Source organism: Syngnathus scovelli, chromosome 15 (genome assembly GCF_024217435.2).
Source record: "Syngnathus scovelli strain Florida chromosome 15, RoL_Ssco_1.2, whole genome shotgun sequence".
In the NCBI taxonomy this organism is placed as follows: domain Eukaryota; kingdom Metazoa; phylum Chordata; class Actinopteri; order Syngnathiformes; family Syngnathidae; genus Syngnathus; species Syngnathus scovelli.
In genome coordinates, this window is record NC_090861.1 from 501,155 (window position 1) to 521,824 (window position 20,670).

Genomic DNA, 20,670 nt, shown 5'->3' on the forward strand with positions numbered 1-20,670 from the left:
TTCTTTCTTTCTTTCTTTCTTTCTTTCTTTCTTTCTTTCTTTCTTTCTTTCTTTCTTTCTTTCTTTCTTTCTTTCTTTCTTTCTTTCTCTTTCGCCCCCTCCCCAATCGTGTCCCTTTCCGGAGTTTCTCCGGTTAATCCTGCTCGGCCCCGCCGGCCGGCCGCAGCCAATGGACGCTGCCGTTGAGTTGGGGTTGGGATTAGCAGGAGGGCGAATGACTTTCAATTTTACTGGATTACAGAACAAAGAACGAGAAGAGGGCTGCGAAAAGGACACTACTACTCTTACTAGTGCTCTGGAGGGGAGAAAACAAGAGCAAGAGGGGGGATACAAATATTCAGGTTGGGATTACGTCTGTCCCCCCATCCACCAAAAAAAAGTGCGTTGAGCGACATTTGTGCGATTTTAACGATGGATTAAAAAAAACTATTCTGGGATTGACAGCAACCGACCAGGCGGATTTAATCGCGAATTAAGGTGAGTTATGGGTACTGTTTTTTTTTTTCTTGTTGACATCTTTCAACCTTCCCAAACGTTATCTGTATCATACATTGTTTATTAGTTGAGAAATGAGTGGATTGTACGTGAAGAATCTATAGATTATTTCGCGACGACATCAACGAGAGGGAGGGGGAGTGCTAATATTAGCTCGCGAGCTAACTAGCCAGCTACTTAGCTAGCCCGTTAGCTAATTAGCTCGCGCTTGGTTGCTTGCTGAACTCAAGAATGTCAGTCAATTAAGACAGCGGCAAAATGAAAAAGACTCTCCCGTCTTGTTTTTTAAGACCAAAAGTGCGTGCGCGGCGTCGATTGTCTTTTTGGTTGTCCTTCGTTAAAGTGTCTGCTTAAAGGTTATTTAGGACCACACAACAAAGCCAGCTGCTGTGCAACCAAACGGAGCGTTTAAAAGTCGTCATTTAGTTTTTTTTTAACACAATCTCAAGTAGAGTTCAAATGAACTTTTTGGGGCTTATTTTACAGCACGACAGTTGTTGATTTGTGCTCGCTCCTCCTTTCATGTTGGGGTAGTGTGTGTTTATTTGTTAATAAAAGCAACAAGGCTCGTCGTTAATGTCGGGGTTACGCTATACTTTCAACTCAGTCCAAGTTGAAATTGCACACTGTTGGTTGGAGTGCCAAGAGTTCTTGGTCCCCAGTGTAGCGTTTGAGGAAATGAAATGAAATGGACTGGTTGAACATTTGGGTGTTTACATTTACCGTGGCAAACTCGCTTGTGTGCCAAATATAACTAACCCTAAATATTCCATATTGTTTTGGGATACGTCCCACATTTTCCCCACTGTTGGCACCAACTTTAAAGTGTGAAATTGTGTCTGGTGCACAGTTTTCCCCCAAACGCTCACTTGAGCAGGTTTGTATGTCATTGCCATTGAGCGTGTCTTATTTCTCCTGCTGCTCTATCTGCGCTCCTCCTCCATCACTTCCTGATCTGGGCTATGTGTTCAGGCTCAGTCTATTTTCAGGCCCTAATCGGTGAATGCTTGCTGCGGCCTCGGGGGAAAGGCATTTAGACGGACGGCCACGCCTGCCTCTTCCTCTTCATCCATCCATCATCCTCCTCCTCCTCCTCCGTCGATTGAGCCCGAGCCCCGACCGGCATAATGCTCGGCAGTGTCTGCAGAGATTAAAGGGCCAGCGCTACATTGTTCGCATGCCCCGAGATTAGTTTCCAAGGAGACGGGTTGCGGTTGCCGTGGCAACGCGGCAGCGCCGGCCAGTCCCGTCTTCGTCCGTTCGGCCAACGACATGTGACTGAGGCGGCTGACCGATGCTAAGATAACAGATCGAGACGTGGTCAAACGGAGGCGCTAAAGGGGAGGGGGGGGGGGCGCTGTATTAAGATGTTAACGGAGGACTCGCAGATGCTATGTTATTGATGACAAACAGATGCTAGTATGTTGCTATCGGATGCCAAGATATTGCTAACGGTGTGTTCTTGTTGTCTTTGTAGCGGCCATGTCTCAAATGAGGAAGCTGACATGTGATGGCGTGCGGCCCACCTCCCGCTGCGATCCTGCGCTTCCGGCGCCCTCTGCCAGGCAGGAGATCCTCACCAGCTTGGTGTCGGCCCTGGATTCAGTGGTAAATCCGCTGCCGCCGCCGCCGCGCTACTCACCAGATGTGTGTAGTAAGCCAGCTTTTTGTCCAGTGCATGGCCATGTCCAAGTTGAACGCCGAGGTGGCCTGTGTCACCGTCCACGAGGACAGCGTTATTGCAGTTGGTACAGAAAAGGGACGCGTTTTCCTCAACTCCAGGAGAGAAATCCAGACTGAATTCTACAAGTTTTGCCGTAAGTTCCTCCCACGTGTTCCCGAGAGGGATTTGGGGCTAAAGGCCATTTGCGCTAGGTTTTCGATGCCACTCTCATCCTTTGCCTGTAGGGGCGCCCTCGTACCTGCCCGACGTGACCTCTGCCAAAGACCAGGACGTGGATCTGGGCAAGGCGGGAAAGGAAGGCGAGCGTGCGAAAACGGCCAGAGCGCCTACGCTGCCGCCTCCGCCGCCACCACCGCAAACGGATGCGCAGTCCAACATTTTTGTCCTGAGGAAGATGGTGGACGAGGTCTTTACCGTTCTCTACAGTAAGCCCTTTTTTTCCAGTCAGATGGCAAGTGTAAAAGTGTTTGAGGGTGGTGGCACACCTATTCACGTCAACGGATTCCCCGTCGGTGTGCGCAGGTGAAGCGGCTGGAAAGAGCACCCTAGTCCCCGTGCCTTATGAGCGGCTCCAGAAGGAGCCCGCTTGCCTTGTGGCCCACGGTCTCCCGGAGGGGGTCTCCTTGAGAAAGCCGTCAGAGTATGACTCCAAGACGCTCATAAAAATTCTAGAGCAAAGCCACAGGATACAGTTCACCGTCACAAGGTCAGCACCTAACACGGGCCGGCTGACCATTTCCGTCCGGCTCAGTGACAAGTTTCTGGCTTCACGGCTAGTTAGGGCTCGACGACTAGTTCCGCCGCTCATTTTGTAAGCGTGACCATTTGCGGCGTATTAGTTTGGGCTCCGAGACCAATTTGGAGAGCGCGCGTTTGACGCGGCTCCTCCTCCGGTCTGTCGCGCAGGCCGACGGAAGACTTGTCCAAGTCGGCGAGCGCAGAGCTGGGCCATCAAAGCTCTTCCGGCAGCCCCGCGGCTCAGAGCGGCGCTGGCCCAGTCAAGACTACTGCCCAGGTAGTCACACCGCCAAGTCCCGCCACTTCCGCCAACTCTGTTCTCTCAAACTTCCTGTACGGCATGCCCATGTCCTCCAAACCCCACCCAGATGGCATGCCGGACTTCAAAGCCACGTCGCTCCTCAGCCTGGCCAAGGACCGACTGGCCGACTGGACGGACAAGGGCACGTGCGGGAAGGCTGCCGCTAGCAACGGTAGCACCCCCGGCCGGCCGGTCGGGAGTTGCGTTCGGAACCGGATGCGCTGACTTTTCCGCCTGTGTCTTTTTGGTGATCCGTAGATGAAACCACAAAACTAGCCGGTGAACAGGGTCAGACACCTGCGAGTGTCCACATTTCCAAGAGGCTACTCTTCTCCATCGTACACGAGAAATCGGGTATGCCTTCCACCGCTAGCTGAAAACACAAATGAAATCTAAATCTTCATTCAATGGTCATCCTCCCTCCGCAGAAAAATGGGACTCGTTCATTCGGGAGACGGAGGATATTAACACGTTGAGGGAATGTGTCCAGATTCTGTTCAACAGCAGATACGGTGAGGAGGAGTCAAGCGGCGTCTGCCATTAAAGCAAAGATGGGCTGGCCCACTTTTCCCAGTTTGGATGCATAAAAACAAAACAATGGCGTTTTTTTCCTTGTCTTTCTAGCCGAGGCCCTGGGTCTGGACCACATGGTGCCGGTTCCGTACCGCAAGATAGCGTGCGACCCGGGCGCGGTGGAGATTCTGGGCATCCCGGACCAGATCCCCTTCAAGCGCCCGTGCACCTACGGGGTCCCCAAACTCAAACGCATCCTGGACCAGCGCCACGCCATCCGATTTGCGGTCAGGCGGTACGTCCGTGCTTGCCTTGCCTTGCCTTGCCTTGCCTTGCCTTGCCTTTCCTTTCCTTCCTTTCGAGGAACGTTGGCGAAATGCTCACTCCGAGTACATTGGCGCTTTATCGCTGTTTGCTTTGCCTTACAGGATGTTTGATGAAAAGATTTTCACAGGTAAGCTCAATTCAGCTGGTGCACACATTTATCATATGGAATTATCATTGACGTAAATGAGAAAGTGTGTCAAGATGCCTGCAACTGTCTATGTTCAGGTCCCAAGCTTTGCCACTGTAACATTTGTTAAGAATTCTCAGAAACCTGACCGTGTTTTATGGTCTGGGCTCTCCTCCAAGCTGCCGCCGCCGCCGGCAAGATGTCGAAGGAAGAAAGCAAGCAGGACGCGGGGTCCTCCGCCCCAGAAGACGCTTTGGCCGAGAACCTGAGTCTCGCGCCCAGCGCCGCAGAGCTGCCCGTCAATCCTCACAGCGACTGGTCAGAACGCGTTGCATTTTTTTGCCAGGGCCAACAAACGCCTCCTAATGAGCTGTCCCGTCCCGTCCCGCCCCACCCCGTCCCGTCCCGTGTGTTGAATTGCACAGGTCGACCAGCGTGTGCGCCAGTCCCCTGGCTGAGTGCGAAGCAGGTGAGAACTCGAACCCGCCCGCCTGGTGGCCGGCCATCTGGGCAGGAGAAAGATGATGATGACGATGCCCCCCTGCAGGTCCTTCGGCAGATTGCCTCCCCGTTAAGAGGATTAAAACGGAGCCTCCGGACGGGGACATCATTCAAGTTACGGTGCCGGGTAAGTCAGACGAATGCAACGGGGGAAGCATGCCATATCACAAACCATGCTCTTGTTTTTCCAAGCCGGCTCCAACGCCGAGGAGGCCGGCGAGCCCGAGCCCGCCCCCTCGTGTCGGGCCACGTCTGAGCCCGCCCCCTGGTGTCGGGCCGCGTCCTCTCCCTCGGGCCCCCTCGCAGGTAAGCGCCACAGCCACCTTCCCTGACCACCGACTGATCCCTCACCAGCTTCGCAGATCCCCCTGTAGCCTGCTTGTTGTTTCGGGCCTCGCAGATAAACTTTACCTTAGTGAAGTTGCCACATGCAAACCCTCGCTCCCTCCCTCGCTCCCTCCCTCGCTCCCTCCCTCGCTCCCTCCCTCGCTCCCTCCCTCCCTCGCTCCCTTCCTCCCTCCCTCCCTCCCTCCCTCCCTCCCTCCCTCCCTCCCTCCCTCCCTCCCTCCCAGCTAGTCAGCCAGCCAGCCATCCTCCCCTACTGTAGCACTTCTTCCACTAGCAACTTGCACTAGGATGATCGATGAGCCTCCCCCCAGTCTAACACACAGCTGTGTGGGGACCCAAGGCGACATTTGTGCAGTCCCTCTCTTTAAGTAGCAAAAAAAAATGATGCAATCACAATCTCCGGGCATTTTTCATGTCTGTACGGCCACCTTGAGTACCTTGAAAGGCGCCTTATAAATAAAATGTAATATTATTATTATTAAGAACATTAAACGTTCAGCAAGTTGTTTTGCTTCCACATAAGGAGAGTCCACACAAATGCGACCTTGGGGTTTAGCGCACACGCTTTTTATTTTCTTTTTTTCTCGTTTTGACTGTGCTTTGCTTAAGTTTCTTTTCTTTCGCAAATGACCACTGCAGGAGACAAAGCAGAGGTAAGCGCACACAACAAATCCAAGCGCTCCAAATGAACATCAAACTGCAAAATACATGGCCCTCGCCCGCCCGAACGCCCGCCCATACACAAATAAGCTAAAACCAACAAGTAAAGTCGTTCACGAATCTCGCCGGAAGCGTTTCAAAATGGTCTTATGCTGTTCTTGCACCTTGCAGCCGCCGAAGTGTTGTCGCCCAATACGGCACCACTCAACCTCCGAAGACCATCTGAAGGTAAGGCTTTTTCCAAAGTGATTTTCTTTTTTCACATGAAAACTTGTCTTTGTCATTCAGCAGGCAGCCTGGTGGAGGACATTGGTGAAATGATTCTTCAGCTGCGCAGACAGGTGGAGAACTTATTCAGCATCAAGTACGGTAAGTGCCCAAAGAAGTTGTAGCTCATTTTTGGAAGCACCTTTTTATTTTTCAACATGGTTTTGTTGCTCAGCTGAAGCTTTGGGCCTCCCCGAGCCGGCCAAGGTGCCCTACTCCAAGTTCCAAACGTACCCCGACGACCTGTTTGTGACCGGGCTGCCCGAGGGCATCGCCCTGCGGCGGCCCAACTGCTTCGGGGCGGCCAAGTTGCGCAAGATCCTGGCCGCCGCCAACCGCATCAAGTTTGTCATCAAAACGTGAGCGGAAACACCCACACTCGGTTGGCCTCGTGCCAAACAAAGGCTGAGCGAGCCAGCCGGCCGGCCAGCCAGCCAGCGTCATTGACGGCAGGCCTCACTCATCGTGTCCGTAGGCCCGAGCTGCTGAGCGAGCAGGTCAAGCAAGAGATGCCTTCCGTCTGCGACTCGGGTGAGGGAGGCAAAGTCCAAAGTTTGAATGCAGATTTTCCCATTTTGGGTGCATCCTGCTGAAATGGTTTGACCTTCTGAATGGTTGGTTCTTCATAAAGAGCTGGACGCTAAGGAAGTGACAGCGCTCCCAGAGGACGCAACTGCGTTGTCCAAAAGACCCGCTTTCTCAGGTACCACCTCATTGGATGACTGAAGAGAACAAACTAACTGTGTAGCTCGCCCAAATGTCGATTGAGAGCCTTTTCCGTCACCAGAGTGCCTGGAGTCCAAGCTGTCCAGGATCGACCTGGCCAACACGCTGCGGGAGCAGGTCCAGGACCTGTTCAACAGAAAGTACGGCGAGGCGCTGGGCATCAAGTACCCGGTGCAAGTGCCTTACAAGCGCATCAAGAACAACCCGGACTCGGTCATCATCGAGGGACTCCCGCCCGGAATCCCCTTCCGCAAGCCTTGCACCTTCGGCTCGCAGAACCTGGAGCGCATCCTGGCTGTTGCTGACAAAATTAACTTCACCATCACCAGGTGAATGCTCATTCTTGTCTCCATGTTGCGGCTGTCAAATGAAGCTAAGCGAACCGCTGCCTGTCCATTTCCAGACCTTTCCAAGGACTCATTCCAAAACCTGGTGAGTACAGCGCAACATGCGCTCAAATTGCTCCCTTGATTAAAAGCCCTCATAATGTTCCTCAGCGCCTCGCCGGGTCACGTTACTCAAGAAGGCCTACGCTACCATAAATGGTTGGTAGGTTGTGGCTCACTTTTTAGTAGCTTAGCTTGTGGAGAAATGCCATTTGTCTCCTGTTAGATGACGACGATGTCAACCGAGTTGGGGAGAAGGTGGTCCTCCGCGAGCAGGTCAAGGAGCTGTTTAACAAGAAATACGGTAATGAAGAAAAGACAGCGTACGCCGCCGCCGCCATCTGGGAAACGTTTGTAGCGTCACGCTGCTTTGTCTCTAGGCGAGGCTCTGGGGCTTGACCGCGCCGTGGCCGTGCCGTACAAGCTGATCCGCGGCAGCCCCGAGAGTGTGGAGGTGCAAGGCCTCCCCGAAGACGTGCCCTTCCGGAACCCGGGAACCTACGACGCCGCCTGCCTGGAGAGGATCCTCCATGCCAAAGACAAAATCAGCTTCAGCGTCAAGAGCCAACTACAGTAAGCAAGCGGTGGCCGCCCGGCCGGCCAGCCAGCCAGCCAGAATGGATCGACGGCTAATACGAATGCCGTGTGCAAACTTTTGTGTCTCACACAGGCCTTTCTCAGAACTGTGCAGTCAGCCTTGCAACACAGGTATCAAGTCGTCGTCGTCATCGTCATCCTCATCCTCATCATCCCATATGAACAAGCCTTTTGTTGATCTTGAACTTGTTTTTCTTGCCTAAGCATTAGCGCCCGAAGCCTCCACCAGTCGGCGGAAGCGCAAGCGCGTCCAGGAGACCCACCGAGGCCCCGCCCCCTCCTCCGCAGAGCTTGCCCCATCATCCAATCAGATTCCAGTCATGGTACGTGTTACATATCTGAGAGGTCAGATGAACAAAGTGGAGCCTATATTGGCTCTGGCTATATCCATTTGCTTCATGACTGATTGACTCTCTGCTGCCTGCCATTTTGTGTACTCAGCAGTGGCCAATGTACATGGTGGACTACAGCGGAGTCAACATGCAAGTACCAGGAAAAGTTAACTACTGAACCCAGTCAAAGCCCAGAAATGGCGTGGTCAACAATCTGCCATTGTTGTTGTTTGGTTTGCTAACATTGGCACTAAAAAGAAGTCACATTGTGCGTGCGTGCGTGCGTGCGTGCGTGCGTGCGTGCGTGCGTGCGTGCGTGCGTGCGTGCGTGCGTGCGTGCGTGCGTGCGTGCGTTAGCATCCACGGCGTCATTACTGACACTATTAAGTCATATCATATGCTAATGTTCGTACCTTTTTTTTTATTTATTCTATTTATTAAACTGTAACACCGCCGTGTGCAGGGATGCTAACTAAAACACTAACACTTAATGGGGGCGGGCGGGCGGGCCTGTCTCATACTCTGAATTGATACTTTGGAATTAAAAAGCCTAAGGAACAGTCTGTCTCAATTCCAGTTAGAACGGCTGGCACGAGAAGCTTCAGATAGCCGTCTACAGCTTGACTCAAGGTGGCCGGCCACCTGCTGATGTGCTGACCTAGCTACATCTTCATTCTGACAAACTAGCACAAAGCTAATGCAGCCGTTTACCTCTTCATTCCAGCTAACTGGTCGTCAGCTAACGGTATTACCTTCACTGTGACCAACCGAGTAGTGGCTGATTAGAACGCAAAGCCAGCGCAGCGGTCGAGAGCTTCAACCTAGTTAAGGACCGTGTGACCCTTACCCAGCTAAAATGCTGGTGGCTACTGAGCAAAAGAGACTAACTAGTTCTTTGTTTTTCTTTCCATTATATCCAGCGTATGGACACCCCGCCCTGCCCTGCCCTGCCCTGCCCTGCCCTCTCAAGGAGTTTGAGATTAACACAGCCTTTTGTACGTTAGCACATTTACGAAAAGCCATTTGAGCATTTATTCAATATCAAGTTTCAGGATTTTTTTATCCGCTACCGTATGACATTTCTGCGCATTAGGACAACTTTGACGTTATACAATTTGACGAGTTAACATAAAGCTCTGTATTAAGTAGCATACAGACATGCCTACTAGTCCATGGACCTTCTGCTAGATATCATGGATATGGAATAAATGCTCCGAGGCGCTTTTACCTATATGTACCATTATATTATGTGGCTAAAACAAAGAGGTCAGTCTGAATGTATCAAGCAGGGCCCGCCGTCCCTGACCTAACAGTAAAGAATGCTATGACTAATCCCCATGTGAACATGCTGTACCTTAACGCCAATTAGGCCTTCCTTTCCAAATAAATTGTGTTGCCTTGCGTAGTTTTCTTTTTCGTACCGCTGCGTATTTCTCAATTGATACCATAGAGTCTCTTTGTTGTCTTCAATCATTTATTGCAGTGACTTGCGCCGCGAGAGGCGGGATCATTCATGTGAGTACAGGAAGTGAGGCCGTCCGTGATTGTCACCATTGGAGCACTTTCTTGGCTTTTGTCTTCAGATTGCCAGTCGGGGTAGAGCGTCAAGCCGTGCAGGATTTGGCTACAACGCTAACCAAAAGGGAAAGTACGCCCATTTAGCAAAAAAGACGAGTCCAAATCAATTGAGTTGGTAAAACGGTGCACGTGTTAAAGAACATGTCTTTTCTGACTTGTGGCTCACCACTTGTTCAAATTTGGACTCCCCTAACGCAGCATCACTTTGCTACGCTTTCAATTGCATAATTCTGCCCCCTATTTTTGTTAGATTTTTTTCAATTGCAGATTTATGCGCCGTCACAACTAAAGTGCTTCTTGAGTTTGGAATGATCGACGCCGTCACGACAACCGAGCGGAAAAGGTGGTTGATGAAGCTAGAAATGAAGAATATACCACAACCCTTTCCTTTTCCCCAGAATAAGGTTTGCAGGAATGTAGCTGCATCAGAAGCGTAGCAGAAAAGGGGCTATTACAGCAACTGTGTTCACTTTGACACAGCATGCTGCATTTCCAGCGCCTATTAGGCTTCCGAAGGTGGAAAAATGATCGGGTTCTTCCCCATTCCACTGCCTGTGTGGTGGTGTTTATACCGCCGCCCGGTCTAGAATGGGTTCCCTTCCAATAGCAGGATGTGAAAAGTTGGGGGCGGGCTGCGGTTCACTTAGCTGGAGGGGCCGGGGGCTTTGAGGCAGTCCTCGGTCACGCCCTGAGAGGCCAGCTCCAACAGAACGTTGTCCAGATAGTTGGGATCCGGGAAGCCGTGTCCCGACAGGTTGGACATCATCTCCGTCTTGTGGTGGATGCCGTTCCACACCACGGTGTCGGGCTCGCCGGTGGTGCTGGACGTGCCCACCGTGAAGATGAGGCGGCGCATCCACGCAACCTTCAGCAGCTCCAGAACCTTTGGTCATACAAAAAAGGACACAGGATGAGGTAAGATGAAAAAAAACGGGTTAGGGGTGAATTTATTGTGACCAACCCCAAGGTGACATTTGACTCTGTTGCACCTCTGAGACCTTTTCAAAGTTCTATAATGAGAAACTGTGCCAGCCACCTAGTGGGCAATCATTTGCTAGCAGCCTTGTGAACAAGCCCAGTTGATTGGACCAGGTGCGCTTGTTAGGAGGAAATCTTTGGGATGGCATGCTCTGAGTAACTGTGGGCTTTCTGAGAGCACTTTGATTTTTAATCATGACTAACGTTTTGGATTTGATGAACTTGTGCATGCATGCACAACACACTGCAGGAGTATAGACTTAAAGCTGCCATGGAAGGAAACTGGCAAGGAAACTCAAGTCATCGAAAAAGTAAGTCAAACAAACCTTTTTGATGTTTGTGGGAGTGCGTAAGCCGCCATTGTTTGCTGTTGAATGTGGATAATGTTGGCCTTGTTAATGACAAACGAAAGACTACAACAGGTACTTTGGTGCTGCAGTTGAAAAAGTAGTTCATGCCGCCGTGCGTAAAACATCAGATTAAACCTCAAGTTCCCCTAAATCCCTTGGAAAGTTGTCGAATAGTTGCATTTGAAATGTTTCAGATATTTCAAACACGTTAGTGCACCTTGTGTGTGGTTTGGACACTTACGACGACCCCGTCATGCTGACTTACACGAGCCAGTCTCATTGCAAGTTAGCATTTAGCTAACTGGTGGGTGGGATTTTCACATACCGCGGGTGGCTCCCAAAACATATTACCTTCCTGCCTTTGTCGCTGTCGGGCAAGAAGCAGAAGCGAGGAAATCCCCGGCAGGTGAAGGGCTGTCCCGGGTTGGGATGCTCGGGACCCTACGGCAGCGCAAAAGACGCAGCAGCCACCGTGAGCGAGCGAGCGAGCGAGGGCGCTTGTCATGTCCGGCCCAGGGCGCGGCCCACCTGTATTCCTGGCGGGATGCTGTAGATGATTTGGATGGTGCCGCAGTCCGGGTGACCGGGCAGCGCTTGGGGGATGCTGTAAATCTCCATCTTGCCTTTTGGCTGCGTGCCCGTCTTTTCGCCGTAGATGGTCTTACACGAGGGGCACTGGAGGCTGCCGTCCTGCGGAGATAGAGCGACTTGTCGATCTGATGTACTTTTGATGTAAACCACTTTGGTGTGTGTGCGTGTTCGAGAAAGTGCGCGCGTAGTTGCCCATTTCATCTTGGAATGTTTTTGAAAGCATCTTTTTCAATTTGAAAAATCCTTTTCTCCATCCGTACCTTGGTGCCGTTGTTGTACATGGCCAGCATGCAGAGCATGTGCAGGGTGTGCCCGCACTTGACAAACTTCCCCACGGCGTCCGGCAAGATGCCCTGGCCGGCCTCCTCCGTCGTAGCCGGCGGCTGCGCCTCGTAGCCGGAGGGATTGGACAGTTGATCCATGCAGATGATGCAGTCCTGGGAAGCGCGACGGAAGGTGTCAGGAAAAAAAAGAAAAAAAGTTGCAAAACATGCAGTCAGTAGAGCACGACCTCGTCCGGGACGCCGGGCACCGCCTCCATGTAACGTCGGATCACCTCCTCGGCTCTCTGAACAGAAGCTGAAAACGGAACGCAGCCTTTAGAATCTCATGGGGAAATTTGCAGCTTCTTTCTCGGCGCCGTTTTGCGCGGCATGCAAAAGCCAGTTAGCGGGCGGCACGGACAAGACAGCCAAAGATGGGAAAAAAAGTTGTTGATGTGGGACGTTGTCAATTGCTTTCAAAACAACGCAGCGGGAGGGAGGGAGGAAGGAGTGTCGGATTTGGACGCCGTTGTAAATATGGCTTTAAATGGCGGTGAGTGACGTGGGCGCAGTGACCCCAAACTTGCTTTAAGACAATGCTCTGGTGCGGGTATTCGCGCTGTTGTGGGCCGGCGGCGCCGATCGCTTTGAACGCAAAAGGGCAGGAGAAGCGAGTGGCGGCCGTGCCGTGCCGCACTGCGGCGTGCCGACCCGTCTGGCCTCTGATAGCATCTCACGAGGCAGATGGATGCTGGTGTGGTACACAAAAGAAGAGATGATCCATGTTTCTTTTCAGACCGGTATGAGTATGCCCCCCCCCCCCCTATATTTTGAGGTACCACAATGGAAAATGAATGGATGGCTGGATGACAGGTGACAAGAAGCACAAGACTGAAAATGGCAGGACAGGAGACGAGGACCGATGGAGGTGACGACAGGCTCCTCCGAGTGGGCGGGCGAGCGAGCGAGCGAGCGGCGTGGTAGCTACCTCTCCTGTGCTGCCTCTTGGCCCTCTTAACTGAACCGCCGCTGCTGCTGCTGCTGCTGGGTCGGCCGGCGGGGGGGTAGCGGACGGGAGGCGGCAGCGGCGGCGGGAGCAAGAATTGCTGATGCGGCGGAGGAGGAAGAGGAGGAGGCTGCGGGAGGGGAGCGGTTGTGGTGGTGGTGGTGAAGTGCACGCCCAGTCCCACCGCTGACATCAAAATGGAGGCCATGCCTGGAGCGGGGTGGGTGTTTTGGGGGGAAGGGAGGGCAGGACCAAGGCGGGGCAAAGCAGGTGAGGTGCAGGAGCGGAAAGGAACAAATTGAAAAATAAAAACGGATGAGATGGAGCTGCCACAGTTGTCATGAAAAACACATCTGGCCAAAAACGATTGATTTCATCATTAGAACCAAAACGCGGTTTCCATCTTTCTATGCAGACTTCAATTTCGAAAAGCAAAACGCCGGTAACTGCTCCCGATGGGCTTTTTGTACAGTGAGCCGGCCGGCCGGTCGAGGGTCAGAGAGAAAGTAGAGGCACATGAAACCAGCCTCGCCGCCGGAATCGAAATCTCCCAAAGATGAAAAATCAAAGACAAGCAAAGCGCAGAAAGGCGCGGAGCGGAGATGGTCCAAGAAGCGTTTTTTACCTGCCAGGGCCGAGCTGACGCTTGTGGAGCCGTTGAGCTGAACGGGGATGGAAGGAACGCTGCGAGAGGGTTAAGGCAAACAATTTGAGCGGTTAGTTGATGTCCCTGCTAGCCAGCATGAGCTCCACATACTCAAGATGCCAACCTTAGGCCGTTGGCGCTCGAAGAGCCGCTCAGAAGGGGTGCGGCCAGCTGGCTGGCAGAAGGCGGCGGAGGCCAGGGAGTGCCCCAGGACATCCCCCCGACAGAGAGGGGCCTGCGGGGGTACGGGGAGTAGACGGAGGTCGGGTGGGCCGCCGCTGCCGCCGCCGCCGCCACCCTGCCCGGCCCCTGCAGGTTGGGCCGGTTCAGGCTGCCCGATGAAAAGGAGTGGCGCGACCGGCTGGGCATGGGACCTGTGGCCCCGTGGCTAAGACACTGCTGGCAGGAGCAGGCCGGGCCCCCCCCGGAGGAGGAGGAGGAAGACGAAGAGGAGGAGGAGGAGGAAGGGGGGACACCGGCAGGAAGCGCCGAGGGCCCGGAGGGGATGGCCGGGGGTCCGAAGGAGGCCAGCGGGTAGGGAAGGTTGCACTGCCGCCGCACCTGCCGCCTGAAGCCTGACGATTTGTTGACCTGGGCCAGGGAGGTGAGGTCCACGATGTAGTTGTAACCATGCGGGCCCAAGTCAGCCGTGCCCTGTCGGGCCTGGTAGCTGTGCTCCAGGAGGATGGAAGTGCGTGTCTCGTAGGGCGTCCAGCCACCCTCGTCGTTGGCCCACTCCCAGTACACGCCGCTGCCCAAGCCTGACGACTGGGCGAACAGGGAGCGCCGTACTGAGCGGGTTTTACCTGGAGCGAGATTCAAGTCAATATGGGAAGATGTCATTTTCAAGAGCTCTTTGTTTAAATGCTACGTGGCCAAAAATCTGACCGTTCATGGGAGAATGTGACAAAAACGTGGGAGACTGAGGTGCCTCGAGGCTTAAACGAGTCAAGTGTCATTTCAACAATCCCGGCATTTGTTTTTCCATTTGCTTGCGTTTTCTCTGACAGCCGTTCGGCCACCGTAGTTACCTCATCAGCCTTCAGTTGGGACCGAAAAATGTCATATTACTTCCTCAACTGGACGAGTAATAACACTTTGTGCCTGGTTTGTCCGGTGAATCCGGCGGAGCAGCTCTGTCATGCAGATGACAACAAACGCCCCAAGGCTAACGTGCTAAGCTACTTAGCAGGGCCTTTGAAACTAAACGCCTAAACAATGTTCAAGTAACTCACTCACTCACTCACCTGTGTCCTGTCTAAACTGCTTCAGACTGGCCACGTCGATGAGATATGGCGACAAGCCGGGGTCCGACTGGCCCAAGCAGATGGTGCTGGCGCCGGGTGCGCCACCCCGGTGGCCCCGCGGCGACAGGCAGCGCTCGATGTAAGCGCTCACCTGGCCGCTGTACGGCCGCCAGTGGCCCAGGTCGTCCTGCCATTCCCACACGGCTATCATGGGCTGCGAGTGGCCGGACGACGGCGACGGGACCGGGACTGGGCCCGCCGTAGCAGCCGCCGCCGCCGAGGGCCCGCTCCGGGAGCCGTTAACCCGCGCGCAGGAGCCCGACACAATCGCCATGGTTTATCGGCCCCGCTTTAGCTTGAGCTTGATGCTAACGTCACGGTGGAGCCTCGACGAAGAACGGCAAGGCTAGGCTAACGCTAGGCTAGCTGGGCTCGTTAAAGAACAGCATGACGAACGCGTTAAAATTCCAATCATGGCACCTAACGCAACCTTTGCTCTCTTAATATGAGATTGAAATACATGATTGAGCAAAAATGCCAGACGCCGGAAGAGGGGTCAAAGAAAATGCTCGTTGCGTTGTTAGACCTTTCTTTTATTGTGACAGCGTTGCCTGGGTGCTTTCGTTCCGTCATCGCTGCCTTCCTAAACTCGGAAGAATACAGCTTCTTTTTAAAGACCACCGTTGGAAGGCTGTTGAACGTTTTCAGGATTTACATCGACACGTTTTTCAAACTCAAACATTCACGTCGAAATAACACGTTTTATTTGGGCTTTGAAGATATATATTTTTTGAATTACGTGTTGTATTCGTAAACAAGGTTACTTAAATTGAGCTATTTCCAACTGTAAGCGAAGGCAGCATTCTCTCCCTCACTGCTGCCTCTTGCTGGCAGTATGTCGGTACGACATAGCTAGTGGCCTGCTCTACAACGACAGTAATTCTATTCTATTCTATTCTATTCTATTCTATTCTATTCTATTCTATTCTATTCTATTCTATTCTAGTCCACATAAGAATATTGCTGTAGCGCTATTTGTTGGCATTTTGGTGCCAAGCTCTTGTAAATAACTTTGCCCAATAGAAAAACAATCCCTCAAGACGGCAGTAAATCACTAGGTTTGTCCAAATCAAACTCCTTAAGTCACTTGACCAGAGTTTCTCGACATCAAAAGAGCACCACAGTAATAGTGAATACGAGTGTTTTTCAGCAAATGACAGGTTCGAAAAAGGAACGGTGAGTACGCTAGGGTGCCCTGTAATCATGTGAGGATTTGGGGCCAAGAAAGGTACACAATGTGACGAGCCTCTGCAGGTGGGACGCCCGACAGGCAGCCACACCCACACCCACCTGCATCGTCTTTGTGGCGTGTTTCCAAAATGCCACTCTTTTGATTTCAACTTAAAAATGTGATTCACTCTCGTAATTAATTTCTTTAGGGGTTTTGGGTCAAACGATCAGCTCCAGATCGTGCAGAACCATTTATCCCCACGGGAGGGCGCCGCAGCCTAGCCTAGCCTAGCCTAGCCTAGCCTAGCCTAGCCTAGCCTAGCCTAGCCTAGCAGTCTTTGGGCGGTAGGCGGGCCCGGAGTGCAACTCCGGATGTGATTGGTGGAGATGCTTCTGCACCTTGCGTCCCTCCGCACCTTGTGGCTATTTCAAGTGGTAACGTCAAGGGAATCTGATTGGTGCAGACGCATTTGGCCGCCATCAATCCGCGATCCGATTGCTTGGGACGATTCCGACGTCCGTATTTCCTCGCGGCAAACTTTGACTGACCTTTTTTTACCATGCTGACTTCCCTCAAAGAAGGCTACGGTACCGATTGGACCGTTACGTTCGTCAAATATTAATGTGAGTAGTGTTGCAGTTGTCGTGGCGCTACGAAAAATACCTTTTAAAATGATACCAAGCGCACTTGGTCGAATCACTTTTGATTGAAATGGAGTAGGCGGCATCAACGCCGCCGGACGCAATAGAGGAGCAACGATTCATCATTTTCATCAGATTAAGCATTAACCGAAGTACCAGTCTCCAATGACTCCAATAATTGTAAGTTCCCTCCCTAAAAGATAATCAGCCTGCTGCCATGGAGGATAAGCAAAAAATGGAGAATATTTATTTTTGACAAGGTTGAAATTCCGAAGATTTGGACAATTTGAGATCAACAAAGGTTTGTGAACGATGAATCCATAATCGAAACGGTTGCGTCCAAATATTATAATCGATCGATGCAAGTGAAATATTGAATTGTCCAAAGCGTCTCGTGCTGGAATCAACTCAAATGCATTCTGTGGATCAGGCAGTGCTGCGCTTTTGCTTGCAGAAAGTGGGACCTCCTCATTCTTGGGTGTGATGGAGCCAGCGCAGATATCTGTGCAACCTGCTCCTCGTCCGCCGCCGCCGCCTCCTCCTCCTCCTCTCCCCCTTCCGCCATCCTCGTCGCAGCGGCGCTCCATGAAGAAGCTCAACTGGGACACCATTCCCAGGCAGCGCGTTTTGGGCAAAGTCAACGTGTGGACGTCGGCGCTGCCCCCCAGAGACCTGGTGCTGGACACCCACAGCATGGACGAGCTCTTCGGCCACGTGGACCGGCGGGCCCAGGCCAGGGCCTGCCTCCGGGGACCGCGTGGTCATGACAACCGTGACGTTTGCATGCCCCAGGCTCAGGTGGGAAGTTTTCCAGCAAGGGAAGTGTTAAGTTCCGCAGCAAAGTTCCTCTAACATGATGAAATGGTTTGTGTTTTCAGGTGAGCATTCTGGATGCCAAAAGGAGCATGAATATCGGCATCTTCCTCCGATATTTTAAGAGGTAAGATTTTTCCTGTCTTTCTTTATTAATAAACCAAATAGAAGCTGTTCAATTTTACTTGGTAAAAATATTCAGTAATGAAAATAATTCGGCGGGAGGGCTGGGGGATGGTTGAGCCTTCAATTCAGGAAGCCCAAGTCCACACACTTCCCAAATTCGCACGCTCATGCAAAACATGACTTTTCTGTGTACTTCCCCCTTGGTGATGATCATACACGCACAACAAATCCGTTAAACAATACAAAGCGAGTGTGTGGTGGCTCCCCCTACAGGCCAGTGGCGGATTTACTGGAGGACATCGTCCGAGGCGAGTGGCGCGACTGCGGCAAATTGAAGGAGCTGTGCAGGCTGCTGCCCGAGGAAGGCGAGGTAGCGCGTCCTCGCTCGTCGTGACGACTCCGTCGGCCGTCACTCACGCGTGCTCGTGAAACTGGTCGCAGGTGAAGCAGCTGCTGTCCTACAGCGGGAACCCGGCGCTCTTATCCGAGGCCGACCGCTTCATGGTGGAGCTGGTCAAAGTGCCCCAGTGAGTCGAAAAATGCAAACACTAACAATATCAGCCACCGATACTCAAGGTAAAGAAATCTGAGTCAGCAGTACAAGTTTTTTGTAGAAGGGGAAAAAACAAATGCTGTACCGGTATTAGATGTAATCTTAGCAGAATAAAGAAGATGTGAGAATTTTTACCATTCACACCGCAGAAGGGAACACATTGACATTGCCACTCTGACTTGAGAGGGGGGCAGCACAACACAGTGAATTTATGCTAACATTGCTAGCGTACTTGCGCTAACTGTCGCAGCTACGAGGAGCTACTGAAGACCATGGTCCTGCGCCGGGAGTTCTCACCTCTCATGGAGGAGGTGAACAAGTCGCTGGCCGTCATGATCCAAGCAGCGGACGGTATGCATGCTAGCTTTAGGCTAGGCTTGGCTAGCCTAGTTACTCCCTGTTGGCGAGTGTGTTTTCCCGCACAGAACTGCTGGACTGCGACGAGCTTCACGCCGTCATCCGCCTTGTGCTGAAAGCCGGCAATTACATGAACGCTGTGAGTATTTGCTGCTTCTGTCCTTTCGGACGTCCAACTTACGTGTGCAAAATGATTTGGCGCGCAGGGTGGCTTCGGCGCAGAGGCCATCGGCTTCAGGATGACATCGCTCCTCAAGCTGGCCGACACCAAGGCCAACAAGCCAGGCGTGAACCTCCTGCACTACGTCGCCAAGGTCAAACGGCTCCTGTGGAGTATTTGTGGAGAAGACGGTGTTAGTGTTATTTCCCCCTTTTTTTTTTTTTTTTTTTTGCCAATAGCAAGCAGAGGACATTGACTCCAACCTGCTGACCTTTTCCAGCCAGCTGACGCACCTCGAAATGGCAGCCAGGTGCGTTTCATCTCCATGTTATTTTCTTGTACATGTCTTATTATCATTGCTATGGATTGTTTGTGTACTTGTGAGAAGAGTGTGCAAAGAGGACGTGCTGGCGGACTTGGAGAGAGAAGTGCAGAAGCTCAAGGAGGTCAAACTGTATGCCAGCAGACATATTCAACTCCACCAGCAGATGGCGCCCTTCTTCACGGTAAATTGTACTTTAGTTTTAAAATCAATTATTTCTTTGATAAATTGTATGTTTGAAAGAAAAGTCATCTTATGTCAGTGTAGTAACATTTATGAATGACATTGTAATCTTGGAAAAGAGACATTTACTTTAACTGAACAAGTGAGGGGGGAAAAAGTATTTTGTCAGAATGCATGGAAAAAAAAAAGTATTTTCTTGTTTTTGTTTTTACAGCAATGCGACAACGAGCTTCGTCACGTCAACTCGTCGCTGCATGAGCTGGACGTGCTGAGTTTCGCCGTGGCTGAGTTCTTCTGCGAGGACCCACAAAATTTCAAGCTGGAGGAATGCTGCGCCATCTTCCACAACTTCTGCCGACGCTTTGTCACCGCTGTGCAGGTTCGCTGCGTCGAGAGTGTCGTTTGGGCTGTCTTTGGCTCAGTGGGCCAAAAAGTTCAAAACGGCTTTTTTCGGTCCTCCAACGAACACGGTGAAATTTTGCCACCTAGAGGCGGAAAAAACCCATCAAATCCCGCCTCTACCGTTTTTTTAAATAACTTGACGAGAGGAGTCTGCAGAAAGGAATTCTTTCTAGTGGCAATGTTTATTTTCTACTGCAAGAGCCGCTGATGGGTTTTTCAAAGCTGAAAATGTTTCCTTTCCAACCAAAGGAGAATCGTGAGCGCGAGGCGGCCGAGCAGCGTCGCAAGAGCCGACAGAGCTTCCGCGTGAGCGCCAAACGCGCGCCCGCACCCCCGCTGGCCCTGGAATCCAGCCTGGAGTCGGCCTTGCACAGCTTGCTCTCCGCCGGCAGGTGCCAGAGGAACTCTCGTTCGCCCACGCCGCCGGAGCCTCCCACCGGGGACCAACAAACGGCACTGGAGAGTCCCGAGAAGAAACAGGCCAAAGTCGAGGGGGACGGCGAGGAAAATCCGTCTACGCCACGCACCCCTCGTCCCAGAACCAGAGATGTTTTCTTCGCCAATAATGGCGACGTGGGCTCACCGTGGACCATCCTGAGCCCGCTGACCTGCTCCCGGCAGCGACGCCCTCGGCGGCGGGTCACGGCAGATGCCGAAGAGCCAGACGACGCCTTCTGGGGAAGCGCGGCAACAGGTCCACGAGGACGCTCGGTGTCCGTGGACTCCACGCGCCACCCACCGACCCTGCCCACTGCCGCTGCCGCCTTCCGGATGGGGACTTTGTTCCAGAGGGCCGCCGCCCATCGTTCGTATTCGTCCGGCTCCGGGGCGGCCTGTGTCGGGAATCCCGCCGCCGGCTCCTTTAGCTTCATTTCCTTCTTCAGACGTTTTGGAGGAAAAAAGGAGACTGAGGAGCCCAGCCCAAGAGGAACAGATACTCTCCTTCAATAGACATTTTATTTTATTTTTTGAACTGCAACTGTGTTTTAACAGACAACTATGAACTTGTCTTGGACGTTTTGGGAGCCAAGCAGCGTTCTAAAATGCCATTTTATATTTTAAGCTCTTTTGATGTGTGTATGTACAATAAAGGATATTTTGCTACATCTTTACTTGTGTATGTGGTGTGCATTTTTATTGCGAGGGTTTTGTAAAATGCTTGAAGGTGAAGGTTTATCTTGTTCTTGTCGGGGTTTTTGCAGATTACATCAAAACAAATCG

General features: G+C 52.2%; 3 protein-coding genes across 18 annotated transcripts; 2 read left to right on the plus strand and 1 right to left on the minus strand.

Moving 5' to 3' along the window:
• Nucleotides 1–40: 40 nt before the first annotated feature.
• On the plus strand, nt 41–9,403 carry gtf2ird1 (GTF2I repeat domain containing 1). Of its 10 annotated transcripts, none has more exons than XM_068653159.1 (28): nt 42–477; nt 1,973–2,103; nt 2,171–2,312; nt 2,404–2,604; nt 2,702–2,885; nt 3,086–3,390; nt 3,477–3,572; nt 3,647–3,730; nt 3,843–4,026; nt 4,160–4,185; nt 4,365–4,503; nt 4,611–4,654; nt 4,733–4,813; nt 4,879–4,992; nt 5,866–5,922; nt 5,986–6,063; nt 6,137–6,320; nt 6,437–6,492; nt 6,593–6,664; nt 6,749–7,016; nt 7,091–7,119; nt 7,185–7,232; nt 7,300–7,377; nt 7,454–7,646; nt 7,744–7,781; nt 7,875–7,993; nt 8,112–8,152; nt 8,923–9,403. In XM_068653159.1, exons 2-28 carry the CDS (start codon nt 1,978–1,980, stop codon nt 8,978–8,980), a joined length of 3,045 nt encoding a protein of 1,014 aa, XP_068509260.1. In that variant the 5' UTR covers nt 42–477; nt 1,973–1,977; the 3' UTR covers nt 8,981–9,403. The 10 variants fall into 10 exon arrangements, 5 of the variants coding, with proteins under 5 accessions (XP_068509261.1, XP_068509260.1, XP_068509262.1 ...); XM_068653158.1 differs by having other exon boundaries at nt 44–477; nt 5,983–6,063; XR_007486298.2 differs by having other exon boundaries at nt 46–477; nt 8,112–8,270; nt 8,339–9,403.
• A 55-nt stretch (nt 9,404–9,458) lies between these two features.
• On the minus strand, nt 9,459–15,313 carry dtx2 (deltex 2, E3 ubiquitin ligase). Of its 3 annotated transcripts, none has more exons than XM_049742488.2 (9): nt 14,662–15,313; nt 13,539–14,220; nt 13,394–13,452; nt 12,751–12,978; nt 12,011–12,078; nt 11,760–11,936; nt 11,437–11,598; nt 11,260–11,349; nt 9,459–10,463 (listed from the first exon to the last, which is right to left on the minus strand). In XM_049742488.2, exons 1-9 carry the CDS (start codon nt 14,993–14,995, stop codon nt 10,224–10,226), a joined length of 2,040 nt encoding a protein of 679 aa, XP_049598445.1. In that variant the 5' UTR covers nt 14,996–15,313; the 3' UTR covers nt 9,459–10,223. The 3 variants fall into 3 exon arrangements, with proteins under 3 accessions (XP_049598445.1, XP_049598447.1, XP_049598446.1); XM_049742490.2 differs by lacking the exon at nt 14,662–15,313 and adding an exon at nt 14,303–14,593; XM_049742489.2 differs by lacking the exon at nt 12,751–12,978 and having other exon boundaries at nt 14,662–15,310.
• On the plus strand, nt 10,463–20,561 carry LOC125982179 (FH2 domain-containing protein 1). 5 transcript variants are annotated; one of them, XM_049742494.2, is made up of 13 exons: nt 16,212–16,713; nt 16,794–16,834; nt 16,988–17,331; nt 17,412–17,473; nt 17,746–17,842; nt 17,914–17,999; nt 18,276–18,376; nt 18,451–18,521; nt 18,589–18,696; nt 18,782–18,852; nt 18,931–19,048; nt 19,262–19,426; nt 19,699–20,561. In XM_049742494.2, exons 3-13 carry the CDS (start codon nt 17,017–17,019, stop codon nt 20,398–20,400), a joined length of 1,896 nt encoding a protein of 631 aa, XP_049598451.1. In that variant the 5' UTR covers nt 16,212–16,713; nt 16,794–16,834; nt 16,988–17,016; the 3' UTR covers nt 20,401–20,561. The 5 variants fall into 5 exon arrangements, with proteins under 5 accessions (XP_049598448.1, XP_049598449.1, XP_049598451.1 ...); XM_049742491.1 differs by lacking the exons at nt 16,212–16,713; nt 16,794–16,834 and adding an exon at nt 10,463–10,869 and having other exon boundaries at nt 16,964–17,331; XM_049742492.1 differs by lacking the exons at nt 16,212–16,713; nt 16,794–16,834 and adding an exon at nt 10,463–10,869.
• The last annotated feature ends 109 nt before the right edge of the window (nt 20,562–20,670 follow it).

Excerpts from the sequence above, each read along its gene's own strand:
- gtf2ird1 (XM_068653158.1), top strand. The coding sequence starts at position 1,978 with ATGTCTCAAATGAGGAAGCTGACATGTGATGGCGTGCGGCCCACCTCC. Across the intron at positions 3,573-3,646 it reads CATCGTACACGAGAAATCGG|AAAAATGGGACTCGTTCATT; the intron begins GTATGCCTTCCA and ends CTCCCTCCGCAG. Across the intron at positions 7,120-7,184 it reads AGGACTCATTCCAAAACCTG|CGCCTCGCCGGGTCACGTTA; the intron begins GTGAGTACAGCG and ends AATGTTCCTCAG.
- LOC125982179 (XM_049742491.1), top strand. The coding sequence starts at position 10,791 with ATGCACAACACACTGCAGGAGTATAGACTTAAAGCTGCCATGGAAGGA. Across the intron at positions 18,697-18,781 it reads TCCTGCACTACGTCGCCAAG|CAAGCAGAGGACATTGACTC; the intron begins GTCAAACGGCTC and ends TTTTGCCAATAG. Across the intron at positions 19,427-19,698 it reads GCTTTGTCACCGCTGTGCAG|GAGAATCGTGAGCGCGAGGC; the intron begins GTTCGCTGCGTC and ends TTCCAACCAAAG.
- dtx2 (XM_049742488.2), bottom strand. The coding sequence starts at position 14,995 with ATGGCGATTGTGTCGGGCTCCTGCGCGCGGGTTAACGGCTCCCGGAGC. Across the intron at positions 12,079-12,750 it reads CAAGAGGCAGCACAGGAGAG|CTTCTGTTCAGAGAGCCGAG; the intron begins GTAGCTACCACG and ends TTCCGTTTTCAG. Across the intron at positions 10,464-11,259 it reads ACAGCGACAAAGGCAGGAAG|GTTCTGGAGCTGCTGAAGGT; the intron begins GTAATATGTTTT and ends GTATGACCAAAG.